At 36.0% G+C, this 23,540-nt stretch overlaps 3 protein-coding genes across 3 annotated transcripts; 1 reads left to right on the top strand and 2 right to left on the bottom strand.

Moving 5' to 3' along the window:
* Positions 1-251: 251 nt before the first annotated feature.
* Positions 252-12,159, bottom strand: slc25a22b (solute carrier family 25 member 22b). The gene is made up of 11 exons (XM_059501883.1): positions 11,738-12,159; positions 8,823-9,047; positions 7,877-8,002; positions 7,725-7,780; positions 7,537-7,627; positions 5,127-5,184; positions 3,338-3,398; positions 2,380-2,539; positions 2,119-2,273; positions 639-714; positions 252-557 (listed from the first exon to the last, which is right to left on the bottom strand). The coding sequence occupies exons 2-11, from the start codon at positions 8,840-8,842 to the stop codon at positions 404-406; spliced, it is 957 nt and encodes a 318-aa protein (XP_059357866.1). The 5' UTR covers positions 8,843-9,047; positions 11,738-12,159; the 3' UTR covers positions 252-403.
* Positions 12,160-16,643: 4,484 nt separating this feature from the next.
* On the top strand, positions 16,644-20,465 carry LOC132096483 (large ribosomal subunit protein P2-like). Its single transcript, XM_059501870.1, has 5 exons — positions 16,644-16,800; positions 17,304-17,427; positions 17,519-17,567; positions 19,698-19,793; positions 20,348-20,465. Exons 2-5 carry the CDS (start codon positions 17,305-17,307, stop codon positions 20,422-20,424), a joined length of 345 nt encoding a protein of 114 aa, XP_059357853.1. The 5' UTR covers positions 16,644-16,800; position 17,304; the 3' UTR covers positions 20,425-20,465.
* A 1,754-nt stretch (positions 20,466-22,219) lies between these two features.
* On the bottom strand, positions 22,220-23,172 carry saa (serum amyloid A). Its single transcript, XM_059501857.1, has 3 exons — positions 23,014-23,172; positions 22,775-22,913; positions 22,220-22,576 (listed from the first exon to the last, which is right to left on the bottom strand). Exons 1-3 carry the CDS (start codon positions 23,105-23,107, stop codon positions 22,438-22,440), a joined length of 372 nt encoding a protein of 123 aa, XP_059357840.1. The 5' UTR covers positions 23,108-23,172; the 3' UTR covers positions 22,220-22,437.
* Between the last annotated feature and the right edge of the window lie 368 nt (positions 23,173-23,540).

The raw sequence follows: 23,540 nt of genomic DNA, 5'->3' as shown, positions 1-23,540 counted from the left end.
TTTAAAAAATAAAAATAAAAATTTACAAATTGTCTTGTTATGATATTGATGAAATTGTCTTTTCTGATGTATGACACAACTAACTATCATTAACTCAGCTGTTATAATGATCTAATTTGTGTAATTTAGCAGTAATTAGTTGTCGATTTCAGCTTAAGCACCGAACAAAGTGTGGCTTACAAACAACTCCAACCAGCCTTAATCTTCTAATGCAAGGAAATATCGGCTCTGTTCCAAAACCTCAGTAGTTCTGTACTGATAGATGGTGTTGATGATGAAAACTGCTCTTTAATGCTCATCTGAAACATATAACAATTTATCATTTGGTTATTATTACTGCAGTCTGAAGATACAAGCAACTGTTCCAAGATCAGCGCCAAGATCATCTACAGTAGCCACAGATTCAGTGTTTTTGTCCAGGCAGGAGGCTGAGAACAAATTCACCAACTCCCAGGAAGTAAAGCACCTGTGCGATGCCGAATAGCGGCGCGATGACCAGCGCGCGACAGTACGAACCCTTCAAGAACGCAGAGGGACCCTCGTGATGGAGAATCTTACTGTTGATGAGATGTTCAGAGAACAAAATTAAGAAACAAGGTGATGGAAAGACTTAAATGAGTAAATAAGCATAATTTTACCTGATGCAGTCTTTCACTCCACTGTAAGTGTCCTCGTGATGTCCACGGGCCAAAGACTGAATCCTGGTCTTTACCACTACAGCACAAACACACATACAAACCATTAGTCTGCATTCACAAAAATAAACATACTGGGGGGGGGGAGCCTAAGTATATAAATATACTTAGGCTTCTGCGATGTATGTGTTTAAAAATAGTCACTGCTTGACTAAACTAAGTAATAAAATGCATTTGAGATGCACTTTCCTTTTGCCTTACTGACATATGACTTAATCCCATCTATTGTAAATAATATTAATAATCATCATCATGTCATACACACCATTACACACATGCCAATCCTTTGTAAAAAAAAAATTTATTCTAATCTGTCATTTTTAACATTGACTCTTGTATGCAAAACAGATTCAAATGCAATGACTACTTATGAAATGTTTGGGTGTAAGACAGGAGCAAACTGCGCCCCCTATTGATTTAATATGGAATGCAATATGTTCAATTAAATACGATTATTTAAATTCAATTAAATAATAATATTTGGCATGGTTGACAAATCTTCATTAAACCTACATTTTACTCTATAAAGTACGGAGCCCCGCACATGACATGCGGGGAAAAAAATTGTCGTGTGCACGATTTACTAATTCGTTCCCCCAATGTACTAAAACGTGCACACGATTACTATTGCATTACCTCGATTTACTATTCTGTTCACTCGATTTATAAATAGTGCGCACGATTTAGCAACTCGAGGGAATGCAATAGTAAATCAAGGGAACGCAATAGCAATTGTCTGCATGTTTTAGTACATTGAGGGAACGAATTAGTAAATCGTGCGCACAATTTATTTATTTTTTCTTGCATGTCATGTGCGTGGCTCCTTAATAAAGTACTCTATATATATAATTTTTATTTAAATTTTTATTTATTTATCGATGAATATGATATAATATAAATATTTATACAATATTTGTATGTATTATATATACATATATATATATATATTTTTTATTATATTATATTATATTATATCAGAAAGGATTCATTAAAATAATCAGAAGTGACAGTAAAGACATTTACAATGCTACACAAAATATATATATTTTACATAAATGCTGTTCACAATCTGTATCATGTGAAATGTATCATATGAAGCAGCACAACTGTTTCAACATTGATAATAATAATAAATGTTTCTTGCGCAGCAAATCAGAAGATTAGAATGGTTTCTGATGGATCATGTGACACTGAAGACTGGAGGAATGATGCTGAAAATTCAACTTTGATCACAGGAATAAATTACAATTTAAAATATATTCAAATAGACAACAGCTATTTAAATTGTAATAATACTTCACAACATTACAGTTTAAATGCAGCCTTGGTGAGAATAAGACTCTTTTAAAAATATTTAAAAAACGTCCCGACCCCAATCTTTTGAGCAGAGTACATCTCATTAATGCACCATAGACCATCTCACCGTCCACAGGATTGACTGCAATGGCTGCAGTACAGCCTGCAAAACAGCCAGCGAGGAAGGAGATGTAACAAGGAGCTGAACCATCAGCGTTCCTCCTGCCCAAGCTATTCAGGTTAGCAAACAGTGGGAAGTAGATGATAGAAAAGGGCACATCCCTGAGGGAGACAAAGACTGTGAATACACCAGTGTGAGATAAAGGATGGAGAGAAAGCACATTATGGATAAATGCGTCCCACAGTTTGAGTGACTCTGTGGGAGTACCGTAACAGAGTGGCCCCCAGTCCCTTATAGAGACCAGCGATGCCTTTGTCCTTCAGCAGATCTCTGGAGAGTTGGAGGGCCGTGGGTGTCTTCAGATGAACAGCATTCACTTTGGCTCGGCCTCCTCCGGCATGCTGGCCAATGAGCTTCCTCTGGGCCTCTGTCAGAGACATACGGTCAGAACAGCATGTAACTCATACTATTTCTGAAGCATACACATTACTGTTAATTTTTAAATGAATGCTTTTGTTCATTAAATTGATCAAAAGTGACATTAAAGGCATTTATGTTACAAAAGATTACAGATTAATGCTGCTCTTTTAAACTTTCCATTCATCAAAGAATCCAGAAATCAGCATTGATAATCAGAAATCAGCATATTACAATGAGTAATGATGTTGAAAATTCTGCTTTGCATCACAGGAATATATTTAAGGTGCAAAACATGAAACAACATTCTTGTTACAATGTACCATACAAAAGTGTCAATATTTAGTTGTTGGTTTATGCATATGCCTTCACATGCTATTTTTTTATGCTTGGCAGTAAGCAAGCAGTGCAACATCTATGTCCAGAATCAAAATTGTACTGCACAAAATTGTTATCACAGAATGTATATGGTGCTGTAAGCAACATTTCATGCTCTCTGCTACACTGATGTCACAAGCCTACATTGCATGTTTAATTCAGCAAGCAGAGGCCTGTTTTATCACCCATGGTTCATATTGTGATCAAGGTCAAGTTGCGTGCATTGCATTGTGGGATGCAACATTATATGCAGTGTGCTCTATTGTGCAATTCACATTTTGCCAAACGTATTACATCATCCAGTATCCCATTCATACAAACATTTTATATATTGCAAACTGCAGAATAGTATTCATAGCATGATACTATGCACCCCCATCATCAACAAGACACTATCAGCGGACTGAGACATGTCAGCAAAGACTTTCACCTTTTCTGCCAGCATCCTGCAACTGGATCTTTAGCATCTCCATAGGAGTGGTTATAATCACCTGCCAAAATACAAACCACATACAGACAGAAGTCACCACTACCATTCAAGACATTTCAGTTTAAAAGCAGATATGTGATGATTATTCCACACAAATGTGTAATTTGAGCTGTAAAGTTGTCTAAATGGTTCTTTCAAAATGGGGCCAGTAAGATGACACACACACACACACACACACACACACACACACACATATTTATATTCTTTTTCCACAAGGATGCATTAAATTAATCAACAGTGACTGTAAAGACTTTTACATTTTTGCAACAACAAAAAAATTATATTTCAAATAAATGCTGTTTTTGCTGCTCCTGTTCATAAAAAAATGTTTCTTGAGCAGCAAATCAGAAGATCAGAATGATTTCTGAAGGATCATGTGACACCGAAGACTGAAGGAATGATGCTGAAAATTCAGCTTTGAATCACTGGAATATATTACATTTTAAAATATGTTCAAATGGAAACCAGATATTTTACATTGTATTACAATTTTTTTCGATTGCTAAACAACAGTGGGCACAACTGGAGTCACATGTGCAAAACTCTAACTACAGTCTGCACAGCAGCAGTTCATGTGGACCAAACTCTAGTTCGTTTTTCTTTGCTTGAACTCAGTTTTCAAAACTCTACACACTTATCCCATGACTTTAACCACAACCTGCACAACACTGTGGATTTACAGCCCTTTGTTCAAATGCTAACACACTGCTGTCAAAACTGTGAAGCACACAATCAAAACAGAAAAGATTTCAAACACTGCTGATTGCAATTTCAGGATTAGCCCTGAAAATTATTTGTTCGAATTACAGTATGTACTTTTAGTTTCTACCTTTTTTCTCAGTAGTGTAATGCTGTAAATTACTACAGACTATTGAAGCAAACTGCTAATTTTCGTTTATCTTAAAGAATTATGTCCAAAAATGTAAATAAATCATGTGAAAGAATGTCACTCTTTTCTTTGAAGAAAATATGACTTTGTATGAACTCACTGAAATAGTTCAAACTGTAAAGATGAAAAGCTTGTATTTTCTGTATTGCTGTTTGATGCTAGTGTTTTTCCTCTCAGTGTGTTCTGAGTGACAGTGTGTGTTATCTCAGTGAGGGTTGTGTGTAGTGTTTGGCAGCACTGAGCCTGTTTTGAGCCACGTGTTAAGAGTTGTGTTGCTTTGAATGAGTTTTGCAGGTGATGTGAACTGTTTAGCTGGTAGTGCAGACTGTAGTTAGAGTTTTGCACATGGAGCTCCAGTTGTGCTCACTGACATTTAGCAATTGAAAAAAAAATTGTAATATTTCACAATATTGCTGTTTTTACTATATTTTTGATCAAATTAATGCATCCATGGTGAGAGTAAGAGGCTTCTTTCAAAAACATAAATAATTCTAACAGACCTGACTATTATTTTACTATTATTTCTTATATTTCTAAATAGATCTGGAAAACACACGTTTGAACATTCTGCCCAACATCTTATTTTGTGTTTCATGGAAAAAAGAAAACAAAATGGTTTTGAAATGACAAATTCACATTTTGGGCGCACTATGTTCATTCTTAGCCGTACTTATCCCAGAACATTCCTTTAAGAAACTCATTATTTTCAGAAAAATAAGCTGTTTTGTGTGTGTGTGTGTGTGTGTGTGTGTGTGTGTGTGTGTGTGTGTGTGTGTGTGTGTGTGTGTGTGTGTGTGTGTGTGTGTGGGTCCTATGAGTGCAGCACAGAGAGAGACTAACTTGGCAGGTACCGGCACCGCAGCCAGCTAAGATTTCTCTAACCAACGTCAACTTCTGTCTGGAGGAGAGCCAGAAAAACAGAAAGATAAAAAGAGAGGAAGAGAGCATTATTTTTAGATGACGATGAGCCCGTTTCCTCCGTAAACAAGAAGCTTTGGGGTCTGACCCTCACCTTCTGATGACATCACACACCCAAACACACACATTCACACACTTATTTTAATAATTCATCGGTTCATTGCAGTCTTCTGGACTCTATTAATCAATAATTTAGCAAGCTAGCTATTTGTCACCACGGAGATGCCCACCACAGCTCCAGGTATTCAAGGTGGACAGAGTTATACTGCAATATCTATCCATAATTCAGAAGCTTATGGACAGCTTTTATCAGATCAGCTCTGTTTTCAAAACTCTCTCTGTGGATTCATTCATTTAAAAAATAAGAAGTAGATGTGAGACTTCATCCAACCCTAATTATGCCAAGAGCAAAAAAGGAATAAATTAAAAAATGAGCGTTGCTCTTTCTAAATCAGTGCAACTGTTAAATAAGTTATGAGACCACCATTACATCCCACTGCTGAGCACATTCACTGCAAATGAGCTAATTTATTCATTTTAATGAATATGAATCACAAAAACTATATAATAAAGGATTATTCCAAAAGGTTGAACTTTGGTTAGACAAAAGGATAATTCCATAATTGTTAGGTTACTGCAAGTTATGTTCATAATTACTATTATACCTTTATTTAACCAGGAGGTCCCATTGAGATTCAGAATCTCTTTTACAAGAGAGACCTGGCCAAGGTAGCAGCCAAAGCACACAAAATGCATACATAAACACCAAATTACATTTTCACGTACAAAGAAGAAGTACAAAATGTTAAAAATAAAAATATAAAAACACAATGAGACTCTCAAGAAAAACAAGAACATGTCTCCATCACAACACTCTTTACAGTAGTTTTAAATTCATTTATGGACATAAGGGTTTCTAACTTTAGCTCTTTTTGTAGATTATTCCACCCCCAAGGTGCTAAATAAGAAAAAGCAGTTTTTCCCAATTCGGTTTTAACTCGTGGCACCTTAAAAAGCAACCACTTTGAGGAGCGTAGCTGATAGGTACCAGAGCAAACAGAGAGGAGGTTACAGAGGTACAGTGGAAATTTGCCAAGTATAGCTTTATAAATAAAGATATACCAGTGCTGTTTATAATTACAATTTCTGTTGGTCAAACCATGTATTTTGTATTGATACATTTTTGAATTCTTTGTTGTTCATTGAATTTAGCTGAAATGTCCTTTAAATAACACATAACTAATTAACACATTTTAATTAAATACAATTAAGCAGTTGTGTTGTGGAAGATGGATGTTTTACTTTAGATAGTATTGCTTATTTCAAATGAAAGAATTCTTCTCAAATTATGAAAAACGACAATTTACCCCATACACACAGTATACACTCACACACACACACATATATATATATGTGAAATATTCAATTGCATTTTTAATAGATAAGAATTTTAAGTTAGGTAATTTTTCAAATGAGCAATTTACTTTAAAAAAAAACTACCTTTAGAAATGTACTGGAGTAAAACTTATGCCAATTAAATTCATATAAATAATAATATTAATAAATATTATATTAATAAATATAATATTGAATTATATATTTTTGTATATATTTATAATTATGTAATATAATATGAATCATATAAAATATCATACAGCATGTAATATAATTAAAATCTAACTATATTACATATTTAAAAATATAATTTAGTTTTATATATATATATATATATATATATATATATATATATATATATATATATATATATATATATATATATATATATATATTGGCTGTCCAAAGTTTGGAATCTTGAGCAGCAAATCAGTATATTAGAATGATTTTTGAAGGATCATGTGACACTGAAGACTGGAGTAAAGATTCAGAAAATACAGCTTTTAATCACAGGAATAAATGACATTTTAAAATATATTCAAATAAAAAAGCATTATTTTAAATTGTATTCCAATATTCCAAACTTTTCACCATCATTGTGTGTGTCTGTCTGATTGTGAGTTTGTGTGTGTGTGTGTGTGTGTGTGTGTGTGTGTGTATATACTGTATGTATATATGTATATATATATATATATATATATATATATATATATATATATATATATATATATATACACCCACACATACATACATACATCTATATAGTGTAAATCAGGTTTGCAATTCAGAATTGAACTGAAAATGCATGTCTCTGCATTTCTGCAGAATTCAAATCTAAGAATTTGAGTAGGAGAATAAAGTCAAAATCAAGCTCTGTTTGTTGTTTTCCCTCTGTGCTTATGTAAGAAGTTATAATTAAGGCTGTTTTTATTCTCACCCATCCTCAGAGAGCTTGTGTCTGAAGAAATCATTGGCAGCCAGTTTGATGGCCTTCTCTGGAGTTACCAGAGTCAGATTAACTGCAGCTCCTAGAAATGAAAGGGATATCATGAAAGGGGGATATAAAGGAGTTCTGAGCATGAACAATTCTGTATGATCTATACACATTGTGAAACAGAACATCACCTCTGTACATCCCACAGAATCCCTCTGATCGGAAGGTTTTTATCAGACAATCAGACCTGTGAATGAAACACAGCCACACAAATAAATACATGTACACAAGCACAGGCATTCATTTGCTCAGACAATTAAAAAAAAGGATGAAACATACATACATGCTAGTGTAGATGCGAGATCCGTTTTGCTGGTTTTGGAGGCGTGTTTTTGCCAGATCAATTGGAAACACGCAAGTGACACCAACCAATCCAGCAATGCCTCCATTGATGAGTTTAGCTGGCAGGCTGAAATAACATTACAGATTATTCTAGTGTACAAAAGAAACCATGCAACCTCAAAATAGAAGTTCACTTTATTTGTAAAAGCACTGTGCAAAAAACCTACATAGGCGATAAGTTAATGTTTATTTATAACTAAATAAAACAGCTACACTAACACTGACGCATGTTGAGGCCCAGACTGAAAAAACTATTTTTTTTAAATGCAGATGCTGATATTTATATAGATGAAAGGTAAGATGAAATTCTGATCATGTAAATCAGTGAGATCTTCATATAGCCAACAACTTGCATAAAACAACTCCTTTCACTCTATATTTACTAATGTCAAATTTTAACACGATTTTCTAAAAGACTGATAAACAAGTAAATATTTGTTGCATCAGTCCAGTAAGTGTTCATCTTGAAATATTACTAATAACATAAAAGTTATACTTAAGATTACTTTTTAAAAAGTTTTTTACATTTTTAATGTGAATCATGACCTGAAGGTGGACATTGGTACAATTATATTGTACAATTAAGCCTTTTACTTGCTAAAAACTATCACCTATCAGGCATGTTGTAGATTGTGTACAACTGGTCCTTTAGCAAAAAAATTTTTTTGTGATTTTCACAAGTGTTCATGTTCAAGAAATTAGAATCTTAATTAGTAACCTTCCTAAAGTTAGAAATCTGACTAAGAAAACACATCTGATTTAATCAGATATAATACTATCTTGCTTTTGTGTATTTGTGAAATGTATATTTCTGGTCTATTGCATCAAGTATAGTTTTACTCTACTGTACAGTGAATATTAGCCATTTCCCTCTAAATAAAACTCACCTGATCTGCTTGTCAGCCATTTAAAACAAAGCCAAGGCAATTAGTGACAGAAAGCGGATGTCGTGGGATTACATTTACACATATTTTTAGTGTTAAAAACTTGACGGAAACTGATTTGTGATGCTGATGTTGAAGTTTAACAGGTTTCTATTACTGCTCCTGTTTGTAGTCATCAGGAATGTCCAACATGGCCAGAGAGAAGATGCAGACTCTCTCTTATAAGACCTAGAAAAGACATAAAAATATCAATTTTAAATCATATATTTTTTGAAAACATATTTTACACAACCATTGCACATTTGCTTCTTGGGTAAACTGATCTTATTTTAGGCATGTTTGTACAGATATTTGTACAGAACAACACTGAGAAAGGTTTTTTTTTATTATTATTTTTTTTTTGCAGTGCTGCATGAAAGCTTTAAGATGCTCAAGGATACAGAGTGAGTTTCTGTAAGCATGGCAACTGCTGTCTACATTACAAACATCACAATGTTTTCTGGGCTTCAAAAGCACGTGCAGCGAATTCAGGGAATCATCACTTCAGAGCGGCAGGATGCAGGATCAAAGACGCGCTGTGACACGCCATCAAAGCCGCTCACGTTCACTCTGGCCTGCACTAGTAGTAAGAATCAGAAGAACACCAGAGACAATGCCAGCATCCGCTCGGCTCTCTGTATTCAGAGCATCTCTCTAGAGGCCGTGTGGTGTGTGAAAGCTTGATATAAGTAGATTGTGTGTGTGTGTGTGAGTGTGTGTGTGTGTGTGTGTGTGTGTGTGTGTGTGTGTGTGTGTGTGTGTGTGTGTTGGGAAATTGACATGTGACACTCTTGCTTTTGTTCATCCTTCTTAATTCTGCTCAATGAAATGATACTCGCCTGACCCAACCTTAATCTTTGTGCCTTTTGTGAATAATACAACCATGTCACTCTGTTTCTGTGTGTGTGTGTGAGAGAGGGGCATTACATAACTTACTAAGATATGAATCTAAAATCCACATGAATTATTGGTACTTCCCACAAGCAGTGTACAAAAAATACGCCTTGAAACTCTTGAAAAATGATGTCAAACTTGGTTTCTTATTCAACAGAGTGTGAAATATGATAAGAGGTGTAGGTTTTAGCTAAACCTGCTGAAAATGTTGTTTTTCTAGAGTAACTAAACATCACATGTTGTTGTTTTTTTCCCTTAATATCTAAATTACCCGTTCACTGTTGATTCATTATTTACTAAAATTAAATGACATAAAACTATCAAAAAATAAAGTTGATTAAAATGTAGATGAGATTGTTTCTTCATCTGAACAAATTTGAAGAAATTCAGCATTACATCACTTGCTCACTATTGATCTTCAGTGAATGGGTGCCGTCAGAATGAGAGTCCATAAAAACATTACAAAAATTTACAAGTAATCCACACGACTCCAGTCCATCAGTTAATGTCTTGTGAAGTGAGAAGCTGCATGCTTGTAAGAAACGAATCCATCATTAAGACGTTTTTAACTTTAATCCATAATGCAAAATAATGTTACTTCCATTGAAAAAGTCCAGTCATGTATATATTACTTGTGGATTATTGTGATGTTTTTATCAGATGTTTGGACTCTCATTCTGACGGCACCCATTCACTGCAAAGGATCCATTGGTGAGCAAGTGATGTAATTCTGAATTTCTCCAAATCTGATCACATTTACATCTTGGATGGCCTGAGTCTGAGTAAATTACATGAAATATTAAAGTTGCATTCAATAACTTTTTTTTTGTTAAAACTGATCCAAAATCAGTGTTCAAAACGATCTCATTACTTTAGCCCAATTCACAACTGTAAGCTGTATTTTGAGTGGTTTAAAATTTGAATGATGGCAATGAAACACATGTGAGTTGCTTAAAAAAATAGATGTTGATGCTATTAAAATTAACATTTTGAGAACAAAGTCTAAAAGTAATAATTTGCTAAGAAAATTCTGCAAATAACTGCGATTGCAAGTTTCAAACAGAGATTGCAACAAAGAGGCAAAATTTACAGACTGCAGCTTTAAACTATAATTTCAACCAGGTTAACTTGTATACTTGTTGTGTGGGCTAGTAATAGGACCAAATATTGATAAACTTACAAAATTTTCCACATCAATTGTTTGATTACATTTATGCTTTTAACAGATATTTATATCCAAAGAGACTTAAAGTACATTTAAAACATAGATATAATCTAAGCATTGTTTGGGAATCAAAGCCAAGATCAGAAGCGTTGACAGAGTTAAGAGTTTAACACATGCTGTAGTTTTCTCTCTAATGAACATGGAATTTGTACTTTCAATGCTTCCGAAATAATATGAAAGTGCAAGTTAAGATATTCAAAAGCAAAAAGAGCTCACCGCCAACTATAACATGGGTCAACAAATGCAGGTTCAAGAGGTTTTGTGCATCAGTTTCCAATTTCCTCTCAATAGCCTAAAAATTTCTCCAGTTTATGGGCTAACAAAAACATAGCAGCAGCAACACTGGTGGCTGATAAAGTGTTTTGTGGCTGAAGCTCCAGCACAGCATTCATTTATAAGTCATGATTGACAAGTGAGGATTTGTGGCAGTTCTATAAAACGGCTCTTTAAAAAGTACAAATGAAAAACTTTCCAAAAAGTAGCTTTTTAGAGGCACTTATACATCAAAAGAATGGCAAAAAGCACCCTCTTAATATCAGCCGACAGCATTTCAAATCAAAATGGAAAAAGACCCCCATCAATCTCACGTCTCAGAAAAATCTCAAAATGAACTCATCATTTCTCATCAAATTCCTCCAAAACCATCTGATCTCTGCAGCTATTCACAATCATATATTCCCCCACAGCTCTATACAATCATCTCATTTGTATCTATTCTTATTAATATAGGAGAAACATCTGAGGCCAAGTTGATACTTACCTGAAACCCAAATGAGAGATTCATTAAGTCTTCTGAGCTATGAACGAGCAACTCTGTGCAATAGAGTTTTCTTCTGGGTAAAGGCTTTGAGGTTTTTTGTTCTGTGCACTACAGATAAAACAAGCCTGTTGAATGATGTGACAAATAAAACTCTGGCAAAGCCAGCAGACTCACATTTATCCGGAATCCACAGGCAGTCTCCACAATGCATCCCATTGAGAGATTATGTTCAGAAACCCAAAACCAGACATTGATAAGACTTACAGGAACAGAGGCTGCTAGTGTACAAGGCAGGAGAGAGAGAAAGTAAATATAAGGGTGTTCAAAGAGGAAAGAGAGAGAAAAACTTGGAAGGGAAGATGAGAAGATGAGAGCAGAGCTCTGAAAGAGTCCCACAAACATTAGCCTTCAATATTCGATCTGCTTTTCTTTTTTACAAGTTTCCCACTAAAGAACTAAATGTACTAAAGCATTTCAACTTCTTATTTGCCTCTGCAGTCTGATTCAATATTCCAGTGGCCAAATTTGGAGAAAATATCTGCAAGCAAATTATGCTATTTTCCTTATCATACTGTGAATGTGTAAAATCAGTTCTCCTCAAATCTTGCATCAAATTAGCTATGAACCTGGACCAAAACATTTTCCACATTCAGATAAAGCAATCACAATTGTGAGTGTCACAGTGTGCAATGTTGGTTCTATTCAACAGTTTAATAAATGAAAAGTTTGTACTGAGTCACACAGTGTTTTGATTATTTTAACGAATCAGTTAAGTGAATCATTCAGTGACTCACTCATAGGCCCGTCCCAAATGGCGCATTTTCATGTGGAATTTGATCTCGTGGACTTAAATTGTGCCTGCTCGCCGAGTCTACGAGTCCGTAGGCCGTCCCATTCAGCATTTTAACGCTCTGAAGTGTGCTCAGCAGCGCCCCCTTTGTACCCTTGAAGCGGTCTTGCGCAAAGCCCGCATAGATACAGGCTCCGCACACTTTAACTACCCAGGAATCCTTGCAAAATGCCAATCAGACAACGAATGGGAGGAGATTTTGCTCAAGAGCAATTGATGACATGGCTGAGAAGAAAATCTTTTAGTGTAGGTATCATTACGGTTTTTATGACCTAGGTGTACATTTTAACAGTTGTCACCTATAGTTTATACAAACATTATTGTCATCGACCAGTGGTTGATATCTCAAACATAATATTAGCGCGTTGAATAATATGATCGCATTATGATTCATTAAATAAATAGAACCGAATGTCAGGACTTTACTGAGTCATATGTAAACCTAGTATTTATATTTAAACCTGTAAATTCATCTGAAACTCACGCACATGTTTATTATGTGTTAAAATTGTAATCTTAGTTCAAATGGAACATTATGTATTATTACAACTGTATACATTATTTAAATAAAGTGTGTATATATTGTCTAATGCACAGGTGGCATAAGCAAAAGCAACCAGACCAGACCGTTATTTCCGGCATGACGATCGAGTCCCAAAAATACCTCTCAATGCGCCCTTGTGGACTCGCGCCAAGGGCCCTATAGGTCTGCACTACATGTCACCAAAGTGTGGACTCTGAGGAAAGCCCCGTTCACACCAAGAACGATAACTATAAAGATAACTATAAAGATAACGATATTAGCGTCCACACCAGCGAACGATATCGTCTGTTTATTCTGAGCGCATGTGCGTCTGCCGCTTTAAATCCTCGAGCTCGTTATAGCACAATGGATTCTGATTGGATGTCAATGTTTGTATCGTTCATCAGCTGGAAAAAAAACGTTCTGAAAATGATTCCATTGATACCGTTTCTCTGTGCCTTTATCATTATAATTGTAGTGTGGACTCTGCTATTCTTTAATATTGAGAACGATTTTTCTAACTATATCTTTATCGTTATCTTTATAGTTATCTGCTTGGTGTGAACGGGCCTGAAGTCCACAAGTCCGGAGTGTGCCATTTGGGACAGGGCCATAACAGTCACTTGTTTGGTTCCTGAATGATTTTGTTTGTTTGAATGAATCGACTGAGTGGACGATTCAATGACTTGCTCATACATGTTTAGTTTCTGAACTGAATCAACCTTTTTGAACAGGTTCGTTTAATGAATGATTAAATTATTAACTCATAAAGACAGCCTATTGTTAGTTTCTGAATGAATCTGATTTTTTTAAATAAAAGGTTGTGCAAATGACTCACTCATAAAGACACTTGTCGCCACCTACTGGTGCAAACAGTCACTGTCAAGCAATAGTTAATTCAGAATTAATATATAGCCTAGTTCAGGGAGCTTGGTTTAGCAAGTCTTATAGACATTTCATTTTGGACAGTCAGTTCACTTTTATTGTATGGAAAATAAAAATTACAGTTTTTTTCGATTGCTAAACCACAGTGAGCACAACTGGAGCTCCATGTGCAAAACTCTAACTACAGTCTGCACTACCAGCTAAACAGTTCACATCACCTGCAAAACTCATTCCAAGCAACACAACTCTTAACACGTGGCTCAAAACAGGCTCAGTGCTGCCAAACACTACACACAACCCTCACTGAGATAACACACACTGTCACTCAGAACACACTGAGAGGAAAAACACTAGCATCAAACAGCAATACAGAAAATACAAGCTTTTCATCTTTACAGTTTGAACTATTTCAGTGAGTTCATACAAAGTCATATTTTCTTCAAAGAAAGGAGTGACATTCTTTCACATGATTTATTTACATTTTTGGACATAATTCTTTAAGATAAACGAAAATTAGCAGTTTGCTTCAATAGTCTGTAGTAATTTACAGCATTACACTACTGAGAAAAAAGGTAGAAACTAAAAGTACATACTGTAATTCGAACAAATAATTTTCAGGGCTAATCCTGAAATTGCAATCAGCAGTGTTTGAAATCTTTTCTGTTTTGATTGTGTGCTTCACAGTTTTGACAGCAGTGTGTTAGCATTTGAACAAAGGGCTGTAAATCCACAGTGTTGTGCAGGCTGTGGTTAAAGTCGTGGGATAAGTGTGTAGAGTTTTGAAAACTGTGTTCAAGCAATGAAAAACAAACTAGAGTTTGGTCCACATGAACTGCTGCTGTGCAGACTGTAGTTAGAGTTTTGCACATGTGACTCCAGTTGTGCCCACTGTTGTTTAGCAATCGAAAAAAAAAACTGTAATAATAACAATAATAAATAAATAAATGATAATTAAATAATTTATATAAAGAACTGTACTGTATATTGTATTCTGTTTTGTCTATGGTCTGTGAAGAAGCATTCAAGTAAACATAAAATTAACATTGTACTCCATAGTACTTGACAATGAACAACTTTGAAAACAGCAGTCAGGACCTTTTGGACTTCAAAAAAGAATGGCATCTGGGTTTGAATTACATGAAGGAAAATAAATGGTGATTGAATTTTAATTTTGGATGAACTATCCCTTTAATGCTTTATTATCATTCATCTGTCACATATTTGTCTTTCTGTCATCTTCAGATCCTTTCACACTAACATCTTTACTAATATCAGACAGTCTGATGTGCTCTTTACATTACTCACATTCTCACCATTTTTCTGTCTGTCAGAGACCTTTTTATTATGATTTTATCACTGCTGCACTTGAATAGTTTACCCAGAATAGAATAAGAAAAGTCTGTTATTCTTTGGCCTTTTAAATGAAATTATGTTTTCTATTCTAGGAAACAAAAGGAGATGTTATAGGCAGAATGTGTGAACTGTTCTTTTGCAGTGAAGGTGGATGTACTTTATACTGTCAGACTACAAAACGGACAAAATAAAACCTAATGACTTCTAAAACAACTTTGTGTGAAGAACCGATTGAAATACAGTTACAGACAGCCATATAATCTAACAAAGACAGACTTCTGCCTGATCTAAAAGAATGTCTACTGTATTATGCTATCTTGAGCATTATTTAGGCTACAGCTACACTTGTGTTTTCACTTAGTTGGAACATAATGTTCTCATAATAGTAAAAATCCTCCTGAAATTCATTTCCAGGGTGTGCGATTTTTGCATTTTAATATAAAGTTATTTAGTTACTTGTCTGTGGATGTGATTTTGCATATGGGATACTTGTACTGTGGCAAGAATACCCTCCAAATATTTAATTTTGTTGTTTAAAAACAGTGCAGTTGTAAGCAATGTTCAGATTCACAGTACACTGTTCAAATCTGTATGAAATATATACGATATATTTACCTTATAAATCCACTGATGAGATGAGATGAGATGAGATGAGATGAGATGAGATGAGATGAGATGAGATGAGATTAGGGCTACTGGTGCATGTGTGAGCTATATCTATATAATTTTTTGGTTTTTATGCTCATGATAAACATTGACCTCTGCTGGCATGTTTTATTAGTAGACTAGTGGAACAGATGGTTTAAATGGTGCAAAAAAGAAAAAAATTGGAATTGATCACAATAATGGTCAAATTTGTTCCTGTGATCCTAAAAAACAAAAACAAAAAAACAAAACAAAAAAAAAAACATTATAAAATTCCCCCCTCTTAATATATTAATCTGTCCACTAACAATGACCAGCAGTCAACGTGCATGCATGGCAGTACAACTCTTCATTTTTGTTGCCGGGGTTTATCTTTTTTTTTATTATTATTATTTTTTTAATGATTTATTTTTACTAAATATAAAATTTTATATAAAAAATGTCAACCAACTTTTGGCTAATTACGCTTTCTATGTCATGTCCACTGGGCGCACTGATCTATTATTGATTGAGCACAAACATACAATACTTTTTTTTCCTCTTTTTTATTAAATTTTTTCGTCGTAATATATGGTATAAAACTGCGCGGAATGTATTTATATTATTAATATCCAATTCAAATCAGTGGGGGGAAAAGACGAGACTCCTCCCTCACCCTCGTGATTGACGTGCTTTTCAGCCTTTCGACTCGCTCCTCGCCGGTGACGCTCTCGAGCCTGTCGTATTTCCGGTTTTCGCCACCTCTCCACTTCCTTTCTGCCTGCACGAGCCCGCTAGTGAACACGCGAGACTCTCTCTCTCCGCAAAGTGAGTGACAAAAAACACTGATTTAACAAACACACACAAACGTCGAATGAGCAAATGATGCATGTATTTGAAACGACAAAGTCCCTCGAATCTCCGTTTGCGAGACTGATGTAATACAGAAGCTCAGATTGATTTAATGTTATCGGCACACAGCCCGCTAGCGCAGTTAGCCATGTGGCTTATCTCTCAGTTACTAGTAAAATGTGCCATAGTTGTTTTAGCCTCAGTACACTAAATTCCCCATTTGCTCTTTTTATTAAAAAATAAATAGCAAGTAGTGCTCAAATAGTTAGAAGTTTGTGTTATCATTTATGATACGTTTTCTTTATTTAAAAAAAACATGTTCAGTAATTTGAATAAATGTGTGGAATTGATGTTATTTTAAATTTAGCAGTATTATTTGCTGATGTCACTGGGACACTCCGGTGTAAATATTTCTGTAACGTTAAACTGCCAGTGTTTCCTACATGTTGGATCCATTAATGTCTCTTTGTCTGTTGTAGGATGCGTTACGTCGCTGCTTACCTGCTCTCAGCCCTCGGAGGCAAAGACAGCCCGAGCACAGGAGACATCAAGAAGATCCTGGACAGCGTGGGCATCGAGGCCGATGACACCCGGATGAGCAAGGTACTCTGTGCATGAGCACCCAGGAGCAATGTGTGCTTGTGAGGGACTGTCTGTTATGTGCCTTTCATTAACATTGACTTTGTGTTTGTAGGTTGTGTCTGAGCTCAATGGCAAAAATTTGGAGGAAGTGATTGCCCAAGGTAAGCTCGGTAACCTAATGGTTACACATGTGAGGGAAGTCTTGAGGATATAAGCTTACTTGTTACTGTTTATCCGATCTGGTGTAGAAACTATTTTCACTCAGAAATTGCTAATAAATTCCACAAAGAAAGGAACGGTAAGCGCTACAGAGTTAAATGTGAAATTTTGTAAAACTGAATAGGTATTTTCTTGTGAAATGTATTTCAATGGTCTTTTTGTTTAAGTGAATGTTGGTTTTTAAAAGCAGCGTTAAGTTTGTAATTTTGGCTGCACTGAATTAAAGGGTTAGTTCGCCCAAAAATGAAAATTGTCATTAATAACTCACCCTCATGTTGTTCCAAACCAGTAAGACCTCCATTTATCTTCGGGACACAGTTTAAGATATTTTAGATTTAGTCCGAGAGCTCTCAGTCCCTCCATTGAAGCTGTGTGTACGGTATACTGTCCATGTCCAGAAAGGTAAGAAAAACATCATCAAAGTAGTCCATGTGACATCAGAGGGTCAGTTAGAATTTTTTGAAGCATCGAAAATACATTTTGGTCCAAAAATAGCAAAAACTACGACTTTATTCAGCATTGTCTTCTCTTCCGTGTCTTTTGTGAGAGAGAGTTCAAAACAAAGCAGTTTGTCATATCCGGTTCGTGAACGAATCATGCGATGTAATCGGATCTTTTTGAACCAGTTCACCAAATCGAACTGAATTGTTTTGAACTGTTCGCGTCTCCAATACGCATTAATCCGCAAATGACTTAAGCTGTTAACTTTTTTAATGTGGCTGACACTCCCTCTGAGCTAAAACAAATCAATATCCCGGAGTAATGCATGCACTCAAACAGTACACTGACTGAACTGCTGTGAAGAGAGAGATGAACACCGAGCCGAGCCAGATAATGACTCGTTCTTTCTGGCAGTTCGATTCAATAAAACGGTTGAAGAAAACGGTTCACCGGTTCTTTTGCGCTTGACGTAATGGCGTCATTGGCGATGACTGCAAGCCTTCGGTTTACCTGGGCTCATAACACTAGAACAGAATCAGTTCAGAATCAATCACCAAAAGAATCAGTTCGGTTCAGACGCTCTGTGTCTCGGTTTGCTTCACGCTGAATCACATATGCGCAGTATCATCAGCTCCTCGGTTCTCGAGTCGCACACGTCTGACAGAAACGGTTCTTCACTCGTGAACGAGTCATTATCTGGCTCGGCGTTAATCTTCAGTTCTCTCTTCACAGCAGTTCAGTCTGTGTACTGTTTGAGTAAATGAATTACTCCGGGATATTGGTTTGTTTGAACTCAGAGGGAGTGTCAGCCACATTAAACAAGTTAACAGCTTAAGTCATTTGTGGGTTAATGCGTATTAGAGATGCGAACCGTTTAAAACTATTCAGTTCGATTTGGTGAACTGTTTAAAAAAGATCCGGTTACATCGAATGATTCGTTCGCGAACCGGATATGACAAAATGCTTTGTTTTGAACTCTCTCTTACAACAGACACGGAAGAGAAGACAATGCTGTATAAAGTCATAGTTTTTGCTATTTTTGGACCAAAATGTATTTTCGATGCTTCCAAAAGTTCTAACTGACCCTGTGATGTCACATGGACTACTTTGATGATGTTTTTCTTACCTTTCTGGACATGGACAGTATACCGTACACACAGCTTCAATGGAGGGACTGAGAGCTCTCGGACTACTTCTAAAATATCTTAAACTGTGTCCCAAAGATAAACGGAGGTCTTACAGGTTTGGAACAACATGAAGGTAAGTTATTATTGACATAATTTTCCAAATTGGGCGAACAAACCCTTTAAATTTGGTCTAGGATTTACTTTGAAATGTTTTTCCACTTAGAATTTGCTAGTCATTTTTACGAATAATTTACAGATAAATGGCAAGTAACACATTGAAATAATTTTCTTCTTAAATGTACTAAATCATCTCTATTTGTCTTAAACTGTTTTAGCAAACCGATGTTTGTACAGAGTATGATGATTTAGGTCTTATGCTGTGTAATTTGTTTTTCTCGGTGCAGAACTGTGGTTTAATTTGGTGGTTTTGAAAAAGCTTTAGAAAAGAGAGATTTTTTTAGGAATGTGAGCATGTCTCAGCGTCTGTTTGTGGGTGTCTGACAGGTTTCAGTAAGCTGGCCAGCGTGCCGTCCGGAGGAGCTGTAGCTGCATCCAGCGCTGCTGCCCCGTCTGCTGGAGGATCTGCTGCCGCCCCTGCAGGTCAGTGCCTTCTTCCTTATGTCTCTCTCTGACTCTCTAAAGCCCCTTTCACACTGCGATTCTGGAAAACACATGGGTAATGTGTCCCGGCAGTTGTTCCCAGTTCAATATATTTTGCACTTTCACACTGCCAGTGATTACCCGGAATATGTGCGTGTGTTCACACACCCCCCGTAAAAGTCCCGTAACGACGTGTTTGCGTTCACACAGAAGACGGCCCGGCAATGTTCTGCCATTTTTCCGGGTCCAACGTGCAGTGTAAAAGGAACTTTAATAGAGTTGGATAATACAGCTCAGGCTTTTCAGTCTATATGTATTTGCTCTTAAAACGTCAGATTTTCAGCCAGCCATCATTTCAATCAAATGTCCATTATGGGCAAGTACATAAACCTCCGTGAACTACATATTTTGGGAGGAAGTGTAGCATGCTGTGACTGTTTGAAATGTCATTATTGTTTTATGTTTTTGTTACGGACCGATGATTGTGAACTGTTGATTGGTTTCCTGTAGATCCTGTAATGTTAATGTCTTTATTCCTATTCTTCTTCCTGCAGCGGAGGAAAAGAAAGAAGAGAAGAAAGAGGAGTCTGAAGAATCTGAAGATGACATGGGATTCGGACTCTTCGACTAATCTGTCTGCTCGGGACCAAAATAAAGCTGATCACAAAAAGATTTCTGCTTGCTTGGTCATTTCAGAAAGTTCAAATAAGGTTTATAATGTGGAATTGGATGAGGGATGGGAATTGAGCTTTTCTAAAACTTTTTCCCTTTCTCTATGTAATATGAAAATTGCAGAGCTTTAATTCTGGAGACACTCTTATAAATGTTTCAATTCTTTGTTTGGGGAATGAAAATGACGGCGTACTGTTTGTAACAACCAGTTATTATTGATAGATTAAGTTCCATACCATACAGATTTATATCAGTTGTAAGTAAATGCACACATTTTGCTAAATATCAGTGGCCAAAAGCTTCATGACTGTACAATCTAACATCTTGAGAAACAAAGCTGTGTTTGTAAAAAAAACGAAACAAAAAATCCATCATCCATAATATTTCCTTTTGCAGTGAAAAAGTTTTATGAATCAGAAGAGAAATATGCAAATATAATAGGACTTACCGCACATAAAGAGTGTAAACTAAAACCTCTTAAGCACAGTTTTCTTACGCTGATGTTGCGACATTGTCTTGTGTCTTTGAGTCAGGGCCCGAGTCAGGTTTTTCCAAAGCTTTATTCATTGCTCATTTAAGGGCTTGGAAGCGGAGTTTCTTAGTCGTGCTTTGCCATAAATATTATGTTTCTCCTGAGTGATCACCCTGTTGCACAACAGTTTCTGGGAAATCGAATGTCTTAAGACAGCCATGATTATGTGGATAGACCGTTATTTATAGTTTTTACCGATACAAATCATTACATAACCGAAATTTATGCCTGAAACTATTAGTAATTAATTGTTAATGCATTTGGCAGACAGTTTTATCTGAATCAACTACAAGTTTACGCGTTTTACGTGCTCTCTCTCTTGGAATCAAACCAATGACCTCGGTGTTGCTAGTGTCACTGCCTTTATACAAGTATCTAAGTGAAAGTGAGAGTGCTAAATCTGGAGTTTCAATGTCCTGAGATGATTCAGCCCTCACTGCAAGAACAACTTCTAACATCTGGGGGAACAAACATCCACAAAAAAGCAAAAACACTGAAATTATTCTTTAATATTGTAGCCAGCACAGTAAATATTTATCAGAAGGCAGTCAATGATGTAATTTAATTTCACAAGACAAAAATGCCACACAAATATTATATCTTGGATGTACATTGTACTTAGGTAATTAGTATTTTTACAAAAAAGAAAAAAAATGGTTTAAAGCCGTTTATTACGTCTCCAAGATGCTTGAAGAAACTACCTACGAAGCTATAGTAGGCTAATGACTGTGAAAAGTTACAGTTATAAGCGCTTGTGTAAAGATGTTGTAAAGTGAGTAGGCTATGCTTAAAAAATAATGTCACAAATTGATTTTATTTATCAATTAACTGCTAAACTAAATCAATTCACCATTTGCTTTTAAACCAGCTTTTGTAGCACATAATAGCTTTGCATGAAGCATTTTTTAAGTGTCTTGGAGACATTGCCACAGTTTGGATTTAAGTCTGTATGAGAAATTTTGTTTATATTTTTGGAGCAAATTTTTTTTATTAAATGTGGCTAACACCTATATTTTACTTTAATGTAAATCAAATAAATGTAACATAAAATATTATATTTTGATGTAATAAATGCAGATTTAATCGTTTAATTGTCAAGACAAACGTTTAAAAAAAATTCAGACAAAGATGTTGGTAGATGAAGACAATGTGCTTGAATTAGCAGCTGGAGGCGCTCCAACATAAACAGTGACGTAATGACGACATACACTCAAACTACAAATGAGCTTGCTTCCTTTATTCAGACCAGAGTGTGTGTTACATAGACTAAATAATGCTAAAACTTAAAGCTGACAATTTTTTGGGGTGATACATGTAGATTTATTTGAAAGATAACTCAAGATAAAAAAAAAGAGTGAAATGGTTTTATGCGAAATTGAATCAAGCAGTTTTAGAGCTAAATGATTTCAGTCATTTTCTGTTGTACTGATGCTCTTCTTTTCAGTACTTTCTGGGAAGGCCCTTCGGTCTGTAGCGGTTGGGGTTACCACCATTACGTCCCCAGCGGTTGGCGGCCTGGTCTGCTGCAGCATCTGAATTACCACGGCGAGAGAGTCCCTGCAGAGCCTCTCTTCCATCACTGCACACATCAGAACAGTGATTTAATGCAATTTTCACCCACTTAAAATGTAAACATTAATAAAATTACAATTCAAAGCTCCTCCCAAAAATGTTGCACATTATACGGTGCAAGAGAGCAATCTTTCTTGCTCAGTTTAAGTGCTCACATGAGCTTCTAAGGAATAAAATCATGTCAGATCTGCCAGCGATGACATACCTGATTACTCTGGCTGCCCATTTGCCTCCGGGGCCCCTTCTTGCAGCATCATAGTTCCCACGTGCATGGAAATACTTGTCTGCGCCCTGATAGTTGGCCTTCCTCATATCCTGGTAAGCACGCAACATGTCCTTTGCACCTACAAAACACAGTGAAAGTGGTAAAAATCTGCCAGCGAACTGATTCAACTGAGTGCATGACTTAAGAGTAAATGCTGATGAAAAGGAAAAATAAGCAACCTCCAATGGCTTGTCCTGGGTAGCGGTGCCATTGAGCCTGAGTCCCGACCACCAAAACCAGCGCCAGCACCAGCACAGCAAGAATAAGCTTCATGATTACAGAGCTGAATATATCAAAATATACAAGTTAGCAAGTTGAAATATTAACCATGTCACAAACAGTAAACATCAAAAAATCTCTGTAGATAAAGTATGATCTCTGTGCATAGACAGATAACCATCGATAACTTAACATGTTTGCATTAAGAAAGCGGTTTAGCTTAGTCAGTCACTTACCTCTCAGGTTCTCTCAGTTCAGACACATCAGCTCTTCACCCAGCTAGAGACATTTTATAAGGCTCGGACTGGGCTGGACACGGATTTCCCAACAGAGATATGACAGATATGCTTTATGAAAATCAGACTAATTTGGTCCTGTTAGTCCTGAGTTGCATAACGGTTTCTGTGAAAAACCAAGATTTGTGAAACATGATGTTTATATTTTTTATAACATTGTGTCAAACATGCATACCCCCCCCCCCAAAAAA

This window comes from Carassius carassius, chromosome 2 (genome assembly GCF_963082965.1).
Source record: "Carassius carassius chromosome 2, fCarCar2.1, whole genome shotgun sequence".
Classification (NCBI taxonomy): Eukaryota; Metazoa; Chordata; class Actinopteri; order Cypriniformes; family Cyprinidae; genus Carassius; species Carassius carassius.
Note: the sequence above shows the minus strand (reverse complement) of the source record. Positions and strands in the feature narration are given on the sequence as shown.

Coding starts and splice junctions, on each gene's coding strand:
- slc25a22b (XM_059501883.1), bottom strand. CDS start 8,842: ATGGCTGACAAGCAGATCAG. Junction 7,781..7,876: donor TCTCGCATCTACACTAGCAT/GTATGTATGTTT, acceptor TTTCATTCACAG/GTCTGATTGTCTGATAAAAA. Junction 715..2,118: donor TGCAGTCAATCCTGTGGACG/GTGAGATGGTCT, acceptor TTTGTGCTGTAG/TGGTAAAGACCAGGATTCAG.
- LOC132096483 (XM_059501870.1), top strand. CDS start 17,305: ATGCGTTACGTCGCTGCTTACCTGCTCTCAGCCCTCGGAGGCAAAGAC. Junction 17,428..17,518: donor ATGACACCCGGATGAGCAAG/GTACTCTGTGCA, acceptor TTGTGTTTGTAG/GTTGTGTCTGAGCTCAATGG. Junction 19,794..20,347: donor ATCTGCTGCCGCCCCTGCAG/GTCAGTGCCTTC, acceptor TTCTTCCTGCAG/CGGAGGAAAAGAAAGAAGAG.
- saa (XM_059501857.1), bottom strand. CDS start 23,107: ATGAAGCTTATTCTTGCTGTGCTGGTGCTGGCGCTGGTTTTGGTGGTC. Junction 22,914..23,013: donor CCCAGGACAAGCCATTGGAG/GTTGCTTATTTT, acceptor TGTGTTTTGTAG/GTGCAAAGGACATGTTGCGT. Junction 22,577..22,774: donor TGGGCAGCCAGAGTAATCAG/GTATGTCATCGC, acceptor TGATGTGTGCAG/TGATGGAAGAGAGGCTCTGC.